The sequence below is a fragment of the Pseudorasbora parva genome, chromosome 24 (assembly GCF_024679245.1).
Source record: "Pseudorasbora parva isolate DD20220531a chromosome 24, ASM2467924v1, whole genome shotgun sequence".
Classification (NCBI taxonomy): domain Eukaryota; kingdom Metazoa; phylum Chordata; class Actinopteri; order Cypriniformes; family Gobionidae; genus Pseudorasbora; species Pseudorasbora parva.
The window spans coordinates 27,130,291-27,145,555 of NC_090195.1; the positions used below are offsets into that span (position 1 = coordinate 27,130,291).

At 40.7% G+C, this 15,265-nt stretch overlaps 1 protein-coding gene across 1 annotated transcript in view; it reads right to left on the reverse strand.

Moving 5' to 3' along the window:
• Positions 1-15,265, reverse strand: part of kmt2ca (lysine (K)-specific methyltransferase 2Ca) — a 196,490-nt gene that overhangs the window by 11,629 nt on the left and 169,596 nt on the right. The window contains 21 exon segments of the mRNA XM_067434810.1: positions 325-544; positions 1,051-1,187; positions 2,008-2,177; positions 2,659-2,806; positions 3,952-4,081; positions 4,171-4,335; positions 4,665-4,868; positions 5,172-6,848; positions 11,601-11,833; positions 12,223-12,329; positions 12,394-12,435; positions 12,616-12,727; positions 13,025-13,387; positions 13,390-13,543; positions 13,545-13,672; positions 13,675-13,916; positions 13,918-14,023; positions 14,026-14,358; positions 14,361-14,705; positions 14,708-14,733; positions 14,821-15,143. Coding sequence (XP_067290911.1) covers positions 325-544; positions 1,051-1,187; positions 2,008-2,177; positions 2,659-2,806; positions 3,952-4,081; positions 4,171-4,335; positions 4,665-4,868; positions 5,172-6,848; positions 11,601-11,833; positions 12,223-12,329; positions 12,394-12,435; positions 12,616-12,727; positions 13,025-13,387; positions 13,390-13,543; positions 13,545-13,672; positions 13,675-13,916; positions 13,918-14,023; positions 14,026-14,358; positions 14,361-14,705; positions 14,708-14,733; positions 14,821-15,143 — 5,365 coding nt within the window.

Consider the following 15,265-nt stretch of genomic DNA (forward strand, 5'->3'; position numbering starts at 1 on the left):
GAGCAAAATGTATTTGAAACTAAATAAATGAAGCACTTGAAACAAGCACATTCAAAAAAGTATATGTTGGCTTTGTGTTCTGATTTAAAAATAGATATGAACATTATTTTGAAAATGGCCAACAAACTCAACAGATGGAGATAGTACCTCACAATTGGGGGTCTGTCACTAAACCACTTGAGAGAAACGTTAAGTACTTTAAATTTCTGCAAAATGCAGCCACAAGCTATTGACAGCCAAAATCAATAACCACATTTGTTTGCACCTAGTTTTGTTTGTTGATGTGAGTGAAATGAGTGCCAGTCTAGTTTCACATTTACTTACCCTCACTGAATGCATGGTGTGATAGTGAGGCACCTGGTGGTCTGAGGTGCCTCATTCCAGGTTGTTGGTGGAACAAAGCAGTTTGAGGGGGGATCCTAAGTCCACTAAACATGTCTATTGACTTGCGGTGTTCTGGGCCGGGAGAGCGAATCACCTCATAGTTCCCGGGTATGGACACACAAAGCATGTTCGCCAGTGCTGACACCACTCCTTGAATGTTCTGTGACAGCAGCAGATACATTGTCAGAGAGGAAAAGTAACCACTCTTGCTTTGAATAAGTCATTACTGAGGCCCTGTCCACAAAAACACGGGTATTTTAAAAACCACATATTTTTCTAGGTGGTTTGGCTGTTTGTCCACATGCAAACGCAGTATCCAGACATTGAAACCAAACTTTTTTGAAAACTCTTGCCAAGATGAACATTTTCAGAAACTCTAGTTGCAGTCATGCAGACAGTAAAACTAGAGATTTTGGCTTGTCCCGTTAGAACTGGAAATAACCATTATTCCAGGCATCTGATAAGCCAACATGTCTTTACGGTTAGGGTTATATTGCCACCTGTTTGTTTGGTATGCTCTGGACAGCACTTCATAGTGTGTTTTGCATTTTCATGTGGACACAAACATTTATTTACGGAGGAGGGAAAAACTAATAAAATAAAATACACGTGTACATGTGGACTTGGTCTGATATAGAATGGATTATATTAACTGCAGGCACTCACCTGTGTTGCCATTGGGTTCAGAGTAACAGATACAGACACCAGGTCAGGTCTTAAGCATGTAGAGAGCTGTCCAAATTGCGAAGAAAAAAAATTGCTTGGTGGCTCTGTCTTGACTTCCCACTGCCTGGCTTCAGAACCTATAGGCAAAACAGCAAGGTTTTGTTAGATGACAGTATCAAGCTCTGCTCCAAAACCTTATGCTGCCTTGTTGCATACTACCTACTAGGTTACACAAACAGTGCAAGAATTCTTGACTCAAAACTGATTCCAATAGAATTTTTGGGGAAAACTGCTAGTACAAAAAAATGGGGGACATTTTTTTTTGTCTATTCAATTTTTTGAATAGACTCATTATATATAAAATAGACACGTTCAGTTTTTAATTGTAGTGTCTTATCCAACTCAGTCACAGTAATCAAGTTGGTGGCTTTGGGATTGGCCTCACAGGGCAGCGAAGCATTCTGGGAATTGTAGTCTTTCATCCCCATGAGACAAAACTACATTTTCTGTCTTTTCTAAGTCTAGAAGGCACCAAATTCAAAAATAATTTCATATTTCTACTAAATTGATGACCCAGTTTAAATACAGATTCATCTTCCCAGCACTTAAAGTACCCCTTTAAGGCGGCTGTTATTGCAGCTTGACTTGTTAGATACACATTATAAACAAATGTAACATTTATTTTTCTTCACAGTTTTTGCTGTTGCACTGAATGCATAAATTGTGAACATATTTTTGGCGTTGTACGAATAATCCTCAAAATTAATCCTGAACTTGGTCTAACAATGATCTTTATTTAAAATAGCCTTCAAAATATATTCTGGCTTAATATTTACCTTCTGTTAATTTCTGTTCCTTCTATTTTTCTTAAACACAGCCCTACCTAGAACATTTTCCACCAGCCGCCACTGTTTATTAGTTATCTCTCATTATTATTATTTTTTTTGTTTTGATTACCTTTACAATCCAGCATGGGAATGACTGGAGAGACAGCAGGGGATGGTGGCTCCTCTTTAACTCTAGACAGATCTGGATAACGGCTGATCTCCATGCCAACCACACTCTCAGGAGATGATGATGGGACAAAACTGTCTGGAGTGTCCCTGTCCACACAATGCTCCTGACCACTATTAAAGACACACAGAACCATTATACACACTGACATAAACCAAGACTTTATGGCCAACAACAGGAAGTTTGAGTCAGACAGGTGACCTATAGATCAGTGATCTGATGCGTATTGCACACAAAAATGTGTCAAGAGATGTCTGAAAAGTCCATAATGCTACAATAAAAGTTTTTTGTACGATTTTTATAAGATTCATTTAATCAAATCTTAAAAAAACAAACAAAAAAACATTTGTAGTTAAACTAGATATCCTTATCCTATTTTTATTTTGCTTGACCCTCAGTGTCAGTTGCTTTTTAATGACACATGGAAATAAAACAGAATTGTTGCTGGTCATTGAACACATAAATCCTCCTAGTCTAAGTGGGGGTTCTAGGCCAGAATAAACTATTATGAACTAGGATTTTTTAAAATGGCCATCTATATATTTTATATATTATTTTAGACAGGTTTTTTTTTAAATAGCCCTGAAACCCTACCGAAGTTCCTCTTGGTTGTTGTGGGGTGGAGTGGGAAGCGAAGCAGGAACATCAACAGTCTTCGGGCCCTGAGTGATGGTGTGTCCCAGCAGGTCATCTTCAGCTTTAAATGGAGCAGTGAGCTGCTTCTGACCTAAACCTTTAGAAACTAGAGAGAAGTAATCACAAATAATGTTAACCAAAGATAATTTTTGTTTAACTCTAAAGATTAGGGGAGCTAATGTATAATTATAAGAAAAATGCCTACAACAGGGTTCTTCCTCAGACTCGGTCCTGGAGGGCCACTGTCCTACAGAGTTTAGCTCCAACCTTGATCAAACACACCTGAGCAAGCTAATCAAGGTATTCAGGTTCACTAGAAAAATCACAGGAAGGCTTGTTTGATTAGGATTGGAGCTAAACTCTAAAAGACAGTGGTCCTCCAGCACCAAGTTTGATTAACCTACACTATTATAATGACATGACATCTGTGATTTGAAACATTCCATATTGTATTATCTATGATGAACTAGAATACACATTTTACAGGTAAGTTATGAGCCAAGATATTTATGCTCATTAACTATTTGAGTTTTCAATGTTTTTTTCCTAATGTGTGTATATGGGTTTAAGTGAAGGATGTGCTTAACCATTATAAAAGGATGGTCAGCCAGACAGAGAAGCGTGATTGGTCCAATGACGGCATGCTTTACACCACTGCATCCAACGATTTGCATTGCACTTGGTAATTGTAAGGCTTGGATGCAGCAGCTCGGCCATGGAAACCCATTTCAAGAAGCTCTCTACAGAATGTTCTTGAGCTAATCTGAAGGCCACACAAAGTTTTGAGGTCTGTAGTTATTGACTGCAGAAAGTTGCCGACTTCTGCACACCGTGCTCCTCAGCATGCACTTTGTACTTTGTGCACTTTGTGGTGGAGTTGCTGTTGTTCCCAATTGCTTCCACAGTTGACCATGGAATATTTAGTAGTGAGGAAATTTCACAAATGGATTTATTGCACAGGTGGCAACCTATTACAGTACTACGCTTGAATTCACTGAGGTCCTGAGAGCAACCCATTCTTTCACAAATGTTTGCAGAAGCTGTCTGCATGCCTAGGTGCTTGATTGTATTACACCTTTGGCTATGGAAGCGATTGCAATACCTGAATGTTGAAGAGGGGTTTAGCAATACTTTTAGCGAAATAGTGTATATCTAAATATAAATTACTAACTAAACTTCCATACTAAACTTTTGATTTAAATGATAAACTGTGCATAAATGATTTAAAATGGTTCATACTCTCATGCTTACCCATAATTTCTGCCTTCTTGTCCAGTTCCTCTGCAGTGGCAAAGCCATTCATAAGCTTCTGCCTGGCAACAGGTGGCGGTGTGGGGGGCAGTGAGGCAGGAGGTGTTGGAGGATTACTAAGATTGTTCTGCTACAAGCCCAAACAAAACAAAAACTTTATTTAATTGTTCTTACATAACTAAAGTATAGCAAAAGAAGTAGAGGATGTAAAAGACAAACCTTATAGATGAGTTGAGAGTAGTAATCAGATACTCCATCCAGTGATGCACTTCCAAATGATCCAGAGAGCCTGTTCTCTCCATTCAACTGCCCACTGCCATACGGGGGGAATTGTGCAAAGTTTACCCTGATCAAAGGCTCCATCAGTGGCAACATTGACAGCTGCTGTAAGGATGAGAGTGAAGGACACATGAGTTCAATGAAACAGTACAATGCATGCACATGTCCACAACCAACTCACTGGCCGATTTTAGTCATAAGCCTCACTAAAGTTTTAAATGTGTTTCAAATACCACAAATGATGCTGATGACAGCACAGTAGATAATATATAATTAAATTACTTCTAGAGATGACTATAAATATAGGTCAGTCTACACAGCAAGTGTATAAATCTCAATAATAATTGCACACTGTACCCTTTACTATAGTCAACAAAAGTGCAGTACTTCACGATTACTTTATATGTTTTGGTTATTTAGTAGTGGGTGTTTACCTGCTTGAGCTGAGTCATCAGTGTGTCTGTGTTAGTGTACACTGCCTGTCTTTCTTCATCGTCCTTCTTCCTCTTTTTCCAGCGTGACGGCGGTTTCTCAGCCCCATTCTTTGGTGTCCGCTTGTTGCGTGTTTTCTTCTTGCATTGCTCTGGCACTGAGGGCTCTAGATCTGGATTCCCTGTCAAATGGCTGTTCATGCCACTCTATAAAAAATATACAACTCTTTCAGTTCCAAAAACAAAAGATAGAAAGGGACTAGCTAAAAAACAAACATCTACCTTTAACAATTTCACAGTTCTGTATTTTGCAAATGCTACTTTCTTGACATCTTACATTATATTAAACAATAGCATTCTTGAAAGACACAAAGTGCATTTCAACCTATTTAAACAAACCATTATTTCTTGCCATTTCATCCATCTACACTTAAGTAAAAAAGTGTTTACAAGTTTAAGATTATGATTTCTTACTCTGGTTGTATAGGGAAGTAGCCATAGAGCTCTTACCAAAGAATCTGTGCTGTCCAGTCGTAAAAAGCCTTTGCTGTCTGTCAGGCCCTCTTCCTCTGATCGTATACTGTCACTGGACATCTGATGTATGAGAGGTGCTGAGGAAGGAGGAGGGGTGCTTTTGTTCTTCAGAAGGTGTTTGAGCAACTCATTACCAGTGTCCCCTTTAATGCTCTGAACTGGACTCTGGGATGCTGGGCTGGGGAAGATGATCTCATTGCCCTCTTCTGTCTTTACTATACTATTTCCTCCTGCACTATGGCCAATAATTGTTTCTCCCTCAGGCTTCTGGCATACACTGGGTTCAAACTTTTCCAGCTTGATATCATGAAGAAGGCCTTGCTCTGCCTCTGAGCCCACGCTGGACTGTCGCCCTAGCGGAGTACCTCCAGAGAGTGACAAATCTAGCTCAGAGGAAGGTGGCAGGCCAGTCATAGAGCCTTGTGGGTTGGGAAACTCTAATGCGTCCTGGTCCCCCATAATGGCAACACTGCGTGTTGGTGTGGATGAGGTGTCTGATACACATGGCGTAAGTGGGGCAGTGATGTCAGAGTGAGGTGTAGAAGGAGTTTTTACAGAATCTGCATCATCATCCCGTTTCTTCTTTCGACTTCTTTTCTTTTTGCCCTTCTCCTCAGGGATGATGTTGGAATAGAGCTGGATAAGGGACTGTCCTGACCCAGGAAAATTAGGAGGTAAAGGAGTTGCGGAATCCATAACAAATGAGGAAGTTTCACCTCCACTGTGGGGTGGTATTCCAAGTCCTCCAAACCCAGGTGTGCGTGGCTGACCTGAGGAGAAACCATGCATCATGGGGTTCTTAGGCTGAAAATTAGGATTCATATCTGGGCCAAAGGAGCCATTCCCAGGCATTGGCCTGCGTTCACCACCTTGCAAAAAGGCTGGACCTGGACTCACAAAGTCTAGCATATTTCCTTGCTGAGGGAAAACTGGGCCAATTTGTTGTTGTTGAGCCCTGGATGTCTGCATGAATTCTTGTGACAGGTCAGAATTATAGAAGGGCATCTGAGTAAGACTATCCCCGCTGTTGTTGGGGCCGAGCCCCAAGCCCTGCTGTTCCAGCTCTAGCCTTTGTAATGCCCTTTGTCTCTCCACTTCCTGCATGAGCTGCACCCGCTGTTTCTCCTGCTGCTCTCGAAGGCGCTCTCGACGTTCCCGCTCCTGAAAGCCTTCACTGAATGGATTATTATCATCAAACTTCACATGAGGGGCACTACTACTGGCTCCTCCACCATTACCTCCAGCTACAGCGCCAGGTTGCCCAGGTTTACCTCCTGGAACCATAGGGGAAGGTGGTTGTGCCTGGAGAGGCTGGGCCGGGTTAGGTAGTGGCATTTGAGGGGGCATTTGAGGGGGCAAGTGAGGTGGCATCCTAGGTCCACTTACAGGTCCAGGAGCACCAGGATGCCAACTTGGCACATTGGGCATGCGAGTAGGCTTACCAAAGTGGGATTGTTGCATGGGCAACATAGAACCTATCATTGGCTGGCCCATAGGGGATCCAACAGGAATCACTCCAGGTGGCTGTCCTTGCATTCCTGGCATGGCCTTCATTGCACCGATCACACCAGGTTGGAGGCGCTGTTGCTGTTGTTGCTGCTTAACACGATATTCCTCAATGAGCTCAGCATGGTCTTTCTGTTGCTTCCGTATCTGAAGAAACAATAGAAGAAAACATATGTGAACAAGAGATGTAATCCTGTTTGTATAAATCTGAAAAATGTTGACTCCATAAAAGTAGGTTAGTAATAATGTCAGAGAGTAAATCAGGAACTGAGCTCCTCTGAGGCCCTAGAATTACTCCATCATCATCATAAAATCAATATCATACTTCTAACAGCTGATATTCCGCTAAAAAAACTATATCATATGATATAAATATAAAAGACAAAAACTCATACCGGGGCATTTTTTACTCTGATTGAAATTGAGACATTATAACTGCATAATAAAATTATTATAGTATATTAGGCAGTGATAGTGTGCACTCTAAATTGTGCACACACAGGGCTACATCACATTGCCACATGTTTGCCTCTCTAGGTGTGTTTTGTTTATTTTTTGCAAAGCGAGGGACATAATAGATTAAAGTCATCAACAAATTTCTAAGGTTAAGGCCCAGACAGCATTAATAATTCTGACCTTTTGGATGCAGCAATGGTATTTGAAATGGAGGCCACAAGGATCCATCCAAATCCATTTCATTTCATTTTACATTGAAGAAAAATGTCATATGCAATAACTTAAATAGTAAAATATGATTTGATGTGTAATACGATATTGCTTAAATATGTAAAATGAGTATTTAAGTATAGAAAAACTGAAACTTGAAGAGGCCTTAATTCGGTGACTTAGCTTTTTATTTTTATTTTTTTATTTTTTAAACATGCATAAATGTACTTCTCTCAAAAACACAAGCTTTTACATACATGTTGCTCACATAGTATGGTAGCCCAGTTTGTGCTGAATACAGTGTAATGACACTGCTGCCATTAATGTGTTTATAAGCAACTTAAAAAAGCACAAATGTCAGAGCATGTCAAAACTTCCACAAAACAGCTCAGACTTCAGAGGGTTCAACATTGCATTGGCTCCCTATTAAACATTGTATACATTGTTTAATTTGGCTAATTAACGCATTATACTCATCACGTTTATTGCGGCCTCAAAATTCTGGCCAGTTGATATTACCTAGAATATAAAAATCAACGGTCGATCCTTTTCCTCTTTAGCGCCTAAACTCTGGAACTTCCTAGCATTGTTAGGGAAGCAGACACACTCACTCAGTTTAAATCTAGACTAAAAACACAACTCTTTACTATGGCATACACAGAGAAAATTATCAATTTATACTAAACAATTTATAATCTTAAATGCTGATTTAGGCTGCATTAACTTGGTCTGCCAGAACTGGGAACACTTCCCATAACACCTGATGTACTAGTTACATCCTAAAAAGAATGGCATCTATGCTAATGTTAGTCTGTGTTTATCCCAAGGTTTACCAGCTGCACCCAGATCAGATGGTGGACCTGCGCCTAGATGCAACCAGCGCATTCCTGAAGTGTCTGCAGAGAATGTGCCAACTAGACTCTCCCTTTTGAAGGCCTCATCGCCACAACATCCAATGGCACTGATCTGCAACAAACCCGTCTCCTGCATGATGACTCCAATCTTGAACCAGATGGAATTGGACAACTATTCTGAAATGTTCCGATTTAATCTTACTTATCACAATCATACACTGTTTGTTCGTTGGCCAGAGGAGAATTGGCACCCCAAGGTTTTTTTCATTCTGTAACCTGATGGAGTTTTGGTTTCTTGCCATTGTCGCTTCTTTTGCTTTTGGCTTGCTTAGTTGAGAAAATTAAATATTTAACTATATAACTGATCCGCTATATTGACATTATATGAGAACTGAACTGAGCTGACCGATGACATTACTGTTTTGATAACATTACCAGATCTGTTAAAGGGATCCCCTGGTGTTGAGACTTATGTATGGCTTAATATAACATAAACGATGTCTCTTACTGAAATATGTAGTAGAAAACCCATGAAAGATTTACGTTATTTAAAAAATCTATTTTATATTTAGACCATGGGCGGCGCCATCTTGTTTGTGTTTAAGGTTGATGACGTAGAATGGTTGCACCACTCAATCAGCTGGCGCTACCCGTAGCTATTTTTACCACAACGCAACTGGAAAATTGTTTCAGAGTTAAACAAAACCAATGAATTGCTTTGTAATTGTACTTAAAACACACTCAAGCATACATACATACACACAAACTCACCTACACAAGTCACAAACAGATCGGCGGGCATGCGCACACACCTGACAGACTGCGCTGCTCAGTCTCCACGACAGGGGCTGAATCTGAAATAAACCCCCTATACCCTGAAATAGGGCATTATTTGAAGGGACACCATTTGTAGTGTTGTCCGACACCATAGTGGACATGTTTGAGTGCAGTCATTCATTCACGTTGTACCGCAATAACGAGTGTACAGCCGATTTACAAACAGCTTTCCGACTTCACGCACTCGTCTTCATTCACTCCTTTAAGTTGTATTAGTGAACAAAAGTAGGGAATGTTATTTGTGTCTTATGCACAAACCAACCCCATGCATCATCACCAAAACATCCTGCCTCTCTTCCTCACGTTACCCTATCCCATGGTCCGACCTAGATAGTTCCCTCTGCTGGTTACATTAGGCATTACAGTTAATCTACTGCATATCAACAGTCTATCTATGATATCAACACAGGGAATAGTGATTGAGGGTTATGTGTGCGTGTGTGTCCGCGCCGATCTGTTGGGGTGTGTGTGAGTCTGTGAGAGAAAGAGTTTGTGTGCACATGTATGTTTGAGTGTGTTTTAAGTACAATTACAAAGCAATTCATTGGTTTTGTTTAACTCTGAAACAATTTTCGAGTTGCGTTATGGTAAAAATAGCTACGGGTAACGCCAGCTGATTGAGGAGTGCAACCATTCTACGTCATCAACCTAAAACGCAAACAAGATGGCGCTATAAATAACGTAGATCTTTCATGGGTTTTCTACTACATATTTCAGTAAGAGACATCATTTATGTTATATTAAGCCATACAAGTCTCAACACCAGGGGATCCCTTTAACACTGTGAAGCTGCTTTAAAACAATCTGCATTGCAAAAAGCGCTATATAAATAAAGGTGACTTGACTTGATTGGCATTTGCCCCACAATCAGGGCCGGCGCGTGCCTATAGGCGAACTAGGCAGCCGCCTAGGGCGGCGGCTCAGCCAGGGCGGCAAGAGAGAGAGAGAGAGTGTAAGCGAGAGAGAGAATAAAAAAAAAAAATGTATTTGTTAGTTTTACATTAGGTAGGTTACAATTATCGCACTTATATCAACAACATTTTTTCCCACTCCATTAGTATAAATTAAAAAAAAAAAATTCCCGCCCGGCCGCGCCCCCACCTCACTTAGAGCGGCATCGATTATATGCGTGCAAAATACGCTCGACTGTGCCATCCGTTCCATGGAAGAGCGCTTTCCGCTGCTTCGAGTCCATGGGCGCGTATTTGGATTTTTATATGACATCGCATCTCTCAAAGAAAAGGAGAAAAGCCTACAATAGTTCTTCAGGATTGCTTAAGACTGGAAAAGGCCCTGACTCATGGAGACTCACGGGATGTAGGCATAAATAGTTTGAAGAGCTGACTGCTTTGGGTAGACGCCTGGTTCTAAACCACTGGATGCGCTTAAATTCATCTGTGAAAAAGGGATGGAATAAATTTTTCTGAGCCCGATCTCACGAAAATGCGTAACGTTAGCCTATAAATAGTTTGCAATCTCGTGGAATGTATACGCCAAAATGAGTTTTGGCATGCATATGGTACGTGGTTTTTCGCGTGCTATGATACGCACTTTATGGCGTATTATACATATGAACCGTATTATTAGGGTTATGGCATATTATACATACGCATAAAGTGCGTATCATATGCACGCAAAAAAGATTTTACACTCTTACTATTTATACGCATGACCATGAGATTGTGTTGATTTTTCCCAATGTTTTTATAGCATTAAGAGTGCTTCTCACTCCCCGTCACTGTGAGCTCAGTTTCTCAAAGCTTAAACTGATTAAAAATCATCTCCGACGTCCAATGACACAAGACAGACTCAATGGACTAGCAACAATTGCAATTGAGCACGAACTTGCTGAAAAAGTTAAACTCGAGGACGCAATCAAAGCCGTTCGCCGCTGCGAAAGCCCGACGAGCACCCTTCTGAAATGTAGGCTATTATGTGAATGTGTGTTTGTGTGTATCAGTCAAGAAAAAAATCGAAACCTCCAATGAGCTAAAAAGTTGTTTGCATATGTTTAGTTTTATTCTGTACACTGTCTATTATAAAACAGAAATGATATGCAGCTGTAGCACTGTGTACTTTTTTCACATTGCAGAATGAAAAATAAAATCTGAAAACATGCCTGCACGTTTTTATTTTAGTGTAATTTTATAGATAAAGAACATATTAATTTGTATGTACATGCATCTTAAGGATACCTAATTGTGAGTGTGAGGTGGGGGCGGCACGATCGTGCTCTGCCTAGAGCGGCATTTGAGCTAGCGCCGGCCCTGCCCACAATTAATTAAAAGTGTAATGAAAATCTACAATAAATAAATTTACTGGTTTAATAAAGGCATGGTCTCTCCAGTAACAGTTTGTCTGGCATCCACCGAGTGGCATGTGGGTGAGGGTGTGGTTCTTAAAATTGAGTCAAAATTTGATTGGTTGCACCTACGAGTGATTTGCTCAATGTCAGTTTGACCCGTTTTACTACATTTTACACACATTTTAAAACATGACTAATGTTGGCCTAAACTATTTGATGACTTATTACATATATTACCTGTTCCAGTTGCTTTTGAACCACACTTTGCTGTTCAGTCACATGTTTCAGCTGTTCTGCATCCTCCTCAGGGAACTCCCGTCCAGCTTTTTTTGCAGTGCGCTGTTTTGCAGAGAGAGCCTTTTTAGATTTCCTATGGGCCCCAATCTGGTCCTCTAAAAACTTCTGCTGCATTTGAAGAAGCTGTTGAGTTTCCTGAAGCCACTCTTCATATTGTTTTCTCTGAGAATCATCTGGAAAATTAGAATACATGTGGGATTTGTGAGGATGACCAGCCTCAATTGATTTACTTTTAGTGATTACAATGATAAAATAACATTTAGTGGTCAACAACTCCTTGGTGTGAGAGAGAGAGAGAGAGAGAGAGAGGAGAGAGAGAGAGAGAGAGAGAGAGAGAGAGAGAGAGAGAGAGAGAGAGAGAGAGAGAGAGAGAGACAGAGAGAGAGAGACAGAGAGAGAGAGAGAGAGAGAGAGAGAGAGAGAGAGAGAGAGAGAGAGAGAGATGAGAGAGAGAGAGAGAGAGAGAGAGAGCGAGAGCGAGAGCGAGAGCGAGGCGAGAGCGAGAGCGAGAGCGAGAGCGAGGAGCGAGAGCGAGAGCGAGAGCGAGAGCGAGATAACTTACTGACAAACCCTGGTCCAAAATTAGGTGGATTGGGTCTCGCAATCTGTGGTGGCAACTTTCCATCCTAAAAGGAAATCATTGTATATGCCATTAGAACTGGTTTAATGCTGGTGAGAAAAGGAAATAAGACTAAATAAACCAATGGACATACCAAAAAATGTTGTGAAAAACCAGCTGTATCTGGGCCAGTGTGGTCCTGGTATCTGTTGCATTCTGCCACAAAGGAAAGCATGGAGAGTACTCAACACAAGAACATTTATCACTGACCATTAAAAATGAACTACTGAAATCTGCATATGGTCATGTTTAGATACAATTAGCAGGTTAATAAAAAGCTTTTTTAATACTACAGTAACTGTTCAGAGGAGGCAATTAACATTGTAAAGTGTTTACCTGTTCATAACCAGGGGTGTCATACCCATACTGTTCTGTACCATCACTTTGTTGATCCCCTTTAGAGCTACCATCTTTGCCTTCATGATTGGGTCAGTAATTGCATCAAAGTCTACAAGGTAATAACAATCACCACATCAATTACAGGATTTTGATGTGTATATCACAACTATACTCACAATACAAAAATTATACATATTATACTATTATATATAATATATTAAATTAAACATAATATCTTAAATATTTAAAATGTAGGATAAGCTTTGAAACAGCAACTACACTTATATGACTACAAGATAAGAGCTGCTAAAACAGAATCAAGTCAATATCAAACCCTTTTATTAACAGTACATGCACAACAGCCTCAACTAGTCTATCAAATAGTGTAAGTGGAGCTTGGACTTACCGATGTTAGGGAAAAAAGGGTCATTTGACCGTTGCCGAATCATGGCCTGCATCTGCCTTTGCTGTTGTTGCTCTTGTCTCTCTTGATCAAGCAGATCTTGAAGAAGAAGGGGCTGTTCATCTAACAGAAGAGGTCTGTTTTGTTGACCCTGTTGCAATTGAGACCCTTGTTGTCCTGTGGCCCCATGATTGAACATGCCCTGTTGAGTTTGTGGGTTTAAGGAATGGGGAACAGGCTGCTGACCACCAACTATAGGCAAGTTCAGATCCACTTGTTGTCCCTGTGAAGGTCCAAACCCATGAATTGGTACCTGTTGGTTCCCCGACTGCATCAAATTTGGGTTACCTAATATTGGCCCTTGGTTAGAGGTGCATCTTCTCTGTGCCCCATAGTTACTCCAGGGTTTATACCATGATCTTGGGGTTGTCCTTGCAGCATCACCATACTCATGTTTGAGCCAAGATTAGTCTGTGGATCAGGGCCACCCAATATAGGAGAAATTATGGATTCATTCCTAGTTTTCATCTAGTTTTTCCTTGACCAACAGGCTTGACAACACTGGAGCAGATCCAGGATGAATATCTACACTAGTCTCCTCAAAAATATCAGAGACATCATCTTTACCACTTTTACTACTAATGGGTTGATGCTCATCCACTGAGGTTCCAAGACCTTGGCTCTCAGTTTTGATAGTTCTTTCAGTCTGAGATCTAGGAACTCCTTTGACATACTCCTTTCTAGTTTGACATTACTAGGACCTTGTATGGCCTCTGATTTAGGTTGAACTGAAGAAATACCTTCAAATCTAGAGTTTCTTTTTTCAGACAAGGCTTTCTGAAGATCTGATGAATCCCCATGGTCATCTTCTATGTGATCACTCAGATCTAATTCTCATTAAACATATCTTTTTGTCCCCAAGATTCTCAGGATCTGCATAAGCAATAAGATCAAACTTTCCAGATTCCAGAAGATCATCAAGATGAAGGTCATTGTTTCCAGGTCTAAATCTTTGCCATCATCTGCATCAAGGTTCAGGTTGTCCAGGTCCTCATCAACCAAGTCTTTAACCTCCACATCATCAAGGTCCTTAACAGCAGAGTCATCTGTTTCTAGCTTCTCAACACCATCATTACATGGCAAAGGGATTTCCTCTGTTGGACCAGATGTTGTGACAGGAAGTAGTGCAGATTCGCTGGGAGTAATTGAAACACTACTAACCGAATGGCTGAGTGGTGCTGCCGGTGTAGTCTGTTGCGGAACTGTATTTGTATGGTGATGCAGATTATCCATATTAGCTGAAGTCTGCATGTGACTGACTGACCCTTGTCTTGGAAGGCCCACATCGGTTCCATAATTCTTGGACCCTGGTTTCCTATAAAGGCCATATTTTGGCCTCCCATGAAGCCATGAGGGGGCCTCTGAGGATGATTAGGATGATCCAAAGCATTAGGAGGCCCAAAAGGTAGTCTGACTCTGTTCTCTGTAGCCCTGTGACAAAGTTCAATAAAAGGTTGTCCCATGATATTATGCTGTTGCATTGGAAGGCCACGTGGTGGAAAATGCTGGGGAAGGCCCATCTGATGATTACTGTCAACAGAAGGAGGTCTTCTCATATGTGGTGGGATATTGTCAACCATTGGTCCAACTTGTATCTGGTGAGGGGGCCTGAGGAACTGTTCTGGTTTGAAGCTCCAGGAAGAAATCCAAATCTGGAAGGAATTAGGTTAAGAGAACTTAAACATTAAATTAATTATTAGTTTGAGAGCACAACTAATGGAGAAAAAAAAAACACTTACCTTTGACCTTGCGGTCTCATGCCCATGTTGTTCAGGTCTCTGGGGAATGGTGGTCGGGAACATTGGAGTTCATCAGACATGGACCCATGTTGATCGACAAGGAAAGTTCCAGGAAATCTTTGTCCTGCATTAATTGGTGATGATCTCATAGTACCTGGATAGGGAGGTGGGGGTCTACAAAAAATATCCTTCTGAGGTCCAGAATCATCCTGTGACCAATGCCTTGGTGTCCCAGGTGCAGCTGCCTCCTGGAGTCCTTTTTCTAGTCTGATTGCACTTTTCTGCTGCTGTTGTTTGAGAATTAACTGTCGTAGTCTTTGGCGCTAAAAAAGACCAATAACAGTGTACAATCAATATAATGTAATTAAAAACAAAAACAAAATAAAAAAACAGAAAAAGGTATAGGGTAATGTACTCTAATGTAAACCATACTTAATATGTTTTC